Source organism: Cyprinodon variegatus, unplaced genomic scaffold (assembly GCF_000732505.1).
Source record: "Cyprinodon variegatus isolate N-32 unplaced genomic scaffold, C_variegatus-1.0 Scaffold359, whole genome shotgun sequence".
In the NCBI taxonomy this organism is placed as follows: Eukaryota; Metazoa; Chordata; class Actinopteri; order Cyprinodontiformes; family Cyprinodontidae; genus Cyprinodon; species Cyprinodon variegatus.
The window spans coordinates 67,567-73,996 of NW_015150812.1; the positions used below are offsets into that span (position 1 = coordinate 67,567).

General features: G+C 39.6%; 1 protein-coding gene across 1 annotated transcript; it reads right to left on the reverse strand.

The window, feature by feature from the left end:
* Positions 1-209: 209 nt before the first annotated feature.
* Positions 210-2,914, reverse strand: xbp1 (X-box binding protein 1). The gene is given in 6 exon segments (XM_015386225.1): positions 210-1,180; positions 1,497-1,580; positions 1,583-1,663; positions 1,755-1,871; positions 2,137-2,233; positions 2,561-2,914. Coding segments are annotated over 6 exon segments (1,185 nt in total). The 5' UTR covers positions 2,788-2,914; the 3' UTR covers positions 210-601.
* Between the last annotated feature and the right edge of the window lie 3,516 nt (positions 2,915-6,430).

Genomic DNA, 6,430 nt, shown 5'->3' on the forward strand with positions numbered 1-6,430 from the left:
CCGTCCTTTCAGTTTAAACATCCATTAAGTGCCAACCTGCAGCAGACCACTCTCTAGACAGTCAAGTCAAATTAACCAAGGAAAGGTGTACCAGAAGGAAACAGTTTAATCACCATCCCTATAAAATTTGGAATAAAGGATCAAAAAGGAAACTTGTAACTCCATTAAATTCATCCTCTTTACCAAACCAAGAACATCAATGCAGAGACAAGGTATGGATGCAAGATTTTAATACAGAAATCCAACTACAAGGAGAGCGAGCAAAAATGTGAAGATATTTTGTTTTATACATGCGGACATTAGACTCTGAAGCCATACACAAATAAATAAGTGTAATGTTTAATTGATGGGTCCCCCCCCCAAAATACAAATACTGATCCACCCATATGTCATTGAAGAATGAGTGAAAGATTTGTTGGCAATCTTAAATCCTCTATCGTGAACTCTACCACTAACAGAGCTGGCAGTGGTACAGACCTGCTGTAAAATTACAGTTTGTCTTATAGATTAGTTTTAAAATATAGAAACTGAAAATTTAACACTACACATTAGCTTGTGTATTTACAATTTAACATATTAGACTTCTTGGGCAGAGCTGATTTCAGACGCTGATTAGTTGGGGAAAGAGTTCACTGGCAAACATGTCATCCCAGGAGCTCTGAGAACACAGGGGAGAGGACATGTCGCTGAAAGGGGAAGGGGACCCTTCATATCCGGAGTCGCTGTAGGTGTCCGCAAGTGAGGCTTCCTTCTCCAGGGTGCCGAGAGCCGAGGAGGAGGCACCAGGGAAGAGGCCATCTGCCTCACTGTGACCAACACAGGTAGGGATGACCACTTCATCCGGCTCTTCTTTCACGCAGACCGTCTCCTCCTCGACCACGACCTCCGTAATGGTGAAGGGGGCCCCATCGTTCTTCTCATTGGTGCTGCTCTCCAAGTCGCTGCTGCATTGCTCGCTGCTCACCTCCTCCACTGGCTTGGTGTAAATGTGATCAAAGTGAATCAGTTCATTAAGGGCCTCCAGCTTAACTGATGGGGTCCCCAGAGGCGCAGGTGGGGCGGCAGGTACTGGGTGCCCCCCTCCAACCAGCAGCACCTGCGGCTCCTGGCACTCCTGCTCACAAGACTTGAGGAACAGCTCTGGGTCAAGGATGTCCAGAATGCCCAGCAGCAGATCAGACTGTTCAAGGGAAGACAGAAGGGGATTAGATGGATTCAGATACGATAGCTGCCATTTTTTCTAAACAGCAATCTAACCCCCATAGCAACAATTTAATACAAACTAGTGCAAAGACTGCATTGGTAAATATACAAGATAATGCCAAAGCTGTCATTCTATGAAGAACCCCCAAATATCCCAACTGCCCCCATGTTGAAGACTTCTGCCATTTTAATGATGATTACTAGTAATTAGTTATACCCATCAGTCGGCTTAATAGTACATTTAAAAATTAACCAATCATCCCTTTAAAACTGACATGGTGATCGAGTCTCACCTCATTGTCTGTAGAGTCAAGACAATCTGTATCCATTGAGAAGTCTTCAGATTTAGGGACTGCTGGGCCTGCACCTGCTGCGGAGGCACACGTAGCCTGAGTGCTGCGGACTCAGAAGACCCGATCCCCAAACCTGCGTCGTTCCCGTTGGATGGCAGCGTCTGAACCTTTAAAAGAGGGAGGAAAAAAAAATTATTAGGACTCAAGGTAAACGATATGGTTTAGTCCATAAATCAGCTCTTTCCTTATGGTCCCTACCTTTGTTTTTGATTTCAGGGTGTCCAACCCAAGTCTCTGTCTCAATTCCTCATTTTCTGTCAGGAGACCATTTGTTTTTTCCCGAAGCATTCTGTTCTCGATGTGAAGTTTCTGGTTCTGTGAGAAAAAAAAAAAAAAAAAAACAGATGTTCACACATGAAACTTGGAAACGGTTTATGGAGAAGTGAAGCATGACTTTTTTTGGCAAGAAAGCAAAGTATAGAAATGAAACTGAAAAGTTGCCCCACTTATGAGTCTTAAAAATAAATTAAGTGCATTCCTTACTTTTATTATTATTTGTATTATTATTAAAACTGGCATGACTGAGCCAGTTATGGTGGATTAAGTGTTTTAATATTATGAGTTTCAGTAAATATTATACCTCCAGCTCCAATTCTACAACTTGTTGTTCCAGTTCCCCCATTTTGGCCTTTTTCCTGTCTCTTGCCGTCTGAGCTGCCACTCTGTTCTTCAGTTTCCTGAGGAAAAAAAAAAGGCAGGTTTCCATGACGCTGGCTGAATCAGATGGAGCAATCTGCGCTCATGTTGCTGCCACGCAGGCAGTGTAGGAGCTGACCCTGGGTCAGTTTAATGGCCAAGATAACAGCCACACCACAGAAACATGAAAGCATAACTACACAGAATAACGGTAGAAAAAATATATATAAAAATTGGGCATTTAGCAGCAAATTTTTTCCAGCTGGTGGTAAACATCAGGGCGTGTCTTCGTTTAAATGCCCGCAACAATGGCTACGATTTAGGCTTCCAAACACTGAACTGAGTCGGATTATTTTACTTAAACTCACCTGCGAAGCGCTTTTTCTTCCGGACTCAAATGAGTGAGCCTCTGTCGCTTCCGCACCGGCGGCCCCACAGACATGTTGGAGTCCGAGTCCGACGACACCTGACTGGACGGTAAAACCAGAGATATCTGCCGGCTGTAGGCCGTCTGTGAGCCGCTCGGTGAGCCAGGTTGTTTCCCGGATATCAGGAGCACTTTGTGGCTTCCAGCTGAAGCTGTTACCACCACCATGATGGAAATATTTCTTTTGGGGCTGTAATAAAATAAAACCTTGGGGTATCCGTTCTGGATTTTAGCAGAGACCTCCGGGTTTCCGTACCAACCCGTCCCTTGACTCTTCCCGACTGTCTTGCTGAATTAAGGTCCAACCCCGATCTTTTCTACCATCGTGTAGATTTCTGATTGGCTCAAAGAGGTGTGACGCAAGCAGTTGGACAATTATGATTGGTTGTGAAGCTGACGCAAGTTTGCAAATTAAACTCCACACAAACCAAGTGCGGCTGCCCGAGTTTGTAATCTGGCTTAAACTTTATTGTAACAAACATTTTTTTGTTCATTAAGTTGTATATATTGTTTGTAGTTTTGCATGGTCAAATTCTTCCTCTGGTTTGTCATATAGGGACCAGTGCATGCAGGCGTTTTGGACTGTAGCCTATTGATAGAATATAAACCTTCATATATCTACAGTATTAGACGAAGCTTCTGAAGCGGTTTCATTATTTTTTGTGCACTTACAATAATGTCAAATAGCAAATCTGACACGTGCAGAAAAAATAATAGTGTCCTGAGTCTTTTCCACTCTTTGATAATGGTAACATTGTTTTTCTTGTGAGAAAAAGATGCGCTTCCTTCCAGGAAGAAGTCTACTATAATCTCTCCCATAATCTTTAGCAAATGTCGTTTGTTGTCAGGCATAGAATGGTTTCCTCATTCTTTGAGTTCATAAACGAATTATTCAGACTACAGTAGTTGTAAAACTCAGTGACCTTCCCTGAAATTGCATTATTTCCCCCTTCCTTTAAAGAGACAGTGTATGTATATTTAAGTATTGATAGTGTGTCAATTGTTTTTCTGCACATGCATGTTAGAACATTTTTTCTTTTTTTTAGGTACTTTCAAGTATGAAATTTAGAATGGAATCATAATATGAAATAAGTTCTGAACCCACGATCAGGAATTCAATCAATACTTTTTAGTTAAAACTAAATGGTTAAAGGTAAATTCAAGATGTCCTTGATGGATCATTTTGGAATCCTTTTTCTAAGTCAGAGGGTTGATGGGTTCTATACACCCTAATCTTCAGTTCTTTCCACTCATGTTTCATTTGATACTATTCAAGTGACTGAATGTACAGTTGTAATTTTTTTTCTCTGAAAGAGTTTTCTTGACTCTTTCTTGTTTGACTACTGTATTTTGTCTTCATATTCTTTTCAGGAAAGTCTTGTTGCATTTATCTAGTCAGCCAACCTTCTGTTTTATGAAGTCTGCAAAGACTGTGCCATGAAAAAAGCTCACACAAACTTCATCATAATATTTCTTCTGCAGTGGAGTCTTGTGGAATGAATCTGTATAGAAGTGTTGAAGCAGAGTTAAATGACCTATGTGTATGAAAAAACTTTCTAACACTATTATTGGATATCCTGGATTATAAAGCAGCCTTAAGAAGAAGTAATGAAGCTGTACTTTGGACAAAAACTTTATAATGATACATTTTTATACAGAACATCAGTTAATATCCAACCAAAGGTGTCACTGGACCGTAAAAATATGAACTTATGATCTGATCAGTGTTTATGTACTTATGGTTTCTTGTATGTTGTGGATAATTGAAAGTTTTACTGAAGTCTGTTAAAAAATGCATGTCATTTGAAATGTTTGAAATATATTTACTACAACAAAAAACATGCACTGACATCTTTAGTACTTACTTCGCACCACATAAGTGTGTTTGTCTGTAAATATATCATTATTATAAAGCAAATGTCATCTGAAATAAAATGGAATACTATTTTTCACAAGATGACTTAATGATTTATTGCATAGAATTGTATCTGTTATTTTAAGTTGTTTTTACGTAAGACATACAGGATGTATGACTCCTACCCTGTATTTTGGGGGGAAAAAAAGATAACAGCCACATGACAAAGCATAGCAAAACCACCGGATGTGGTGCTAGTGCAACTGATACCTCAGAATCTAAAATTTAATTAACAAAGGAATTGAGTTCTTTATGTGTCTGTAAAATATACTGCGTGAATTGATAAAGCAGAAAAGTGATATAACTGTAGTAAGTGTACAACTTTTACGACCTCTCCGTTGGTGTTTTGCATTTTTTTTTTCAGCAGACAGTCATGCAAAACTGGAGATTATTGTTCCCTGCTCAGCTGCTCAAGCCTGAGATTGAGTCAGCAAGTTGACAGGCACACTTTTTCTAAGGCTTTTGTTTGCTCAGAATTGGAGTTTTAACTTATTTTGCAACTTTTAGGTACAATTGTCGGTTATTGCTTGCAAACCTTTGCCTCTTTAGTGGGTCACCTAGGCAGCAGCTAGAGCAAACAGCTATCTGTTTGCAAAGGCTTCCTGGCACTACAGAATCAACATCTGAGAAAGTGATACCATTGGTTTATGTGGGAATGCACGATGCGACAGGGGGAGAGCAGGATCTGAGACCAGGATGTTCTTTATTTGACATGTAAGGGGTCAGAGCAAACAAAATGAATACATAAACTTTTTGGGAAGTTTCTCTATGTCCAGAAGGTGAATTTAGTCATACATTTTACATGTGAGTTAATCTGCCTGAATTAAAACTACAGAAAAATGTATTTCTGATTCAGAGAATCAGTTGGGGATGTCCCATCATGGGTTATTTAACTCTCATCGTTTGCTCACAGGGAGGTGACAAGCTATATTTATGCTGCACTCAAATTACAGTGAACCCACAGCAAGTCTGATCTGTAAAATAAAACAGGAAAAAATGTATTTATACTTGGGGACTCTCCTGATGAGTCCCACTTTGGACTTTTTAGTATCAACACAACAATTAAAAAACAGACTGTAGGAAACTTTATAGGTTGCAATCAGTTAAATGCCTCTGAAAATGATCTGCTGGGAATTTGAAATGCAAATTATGTCAAACTGTTTCCCAACCTCCAAAGTAAAGGGGCTCTATGAGGTTACAGTGTTTCACCATTGTTTTAGCCTATACAGCACAGAGTTTTAAGTCCTTAATGAAAATCCTCTTAAAACAGGATTTGCTTACAAGGGTGTTAAAACACAGAGATCATAAACAGTTACTGCCCCATGAATATGACTCAAAGTGAAGAGATTAAAGTGTTTGTTTAATTTAAAGGTCTTTGCTGCCCTGAAAAGGTCTCTGCCTTCAAAGAATACTTGAGTACATCTTAAAAATGATGTGGAGTGCGAAGGCTTTCTAGAAAACCTAGTGAACCCTTTAACACATCTTCTTCATAATATACACAGGTCCAAATGATTGTCCCTCTAAACAGCAACTTGCTAAAATGCAAATTCACCCTCCATCTGAGGTTTTTGGTAGGTCAGAGTTTCTATCTGACAATCATGTAGTACGCAAATTGGATTCTACTAACCATTCAAACATATAATTTATCTCTCTTCAATTTATAAGTTCAAACACAACAATATGGGCTTGATCCACTAAGATTACTAAGATTCATGAGGAAAGTAAAGTTGTTTCTGCAAACAAAAAGTTGAACTTACAGTTAATATGTCCTCACAGACATTTTTAACACCTCGCTGGATCAATCCATAGGGCCAGCATGCATGTCTGCCACCATTATTCTGGTCCCAAAGAAGCCTCATGTCACCTCACTAAATGATTACTGGCCTGTCGCACTGA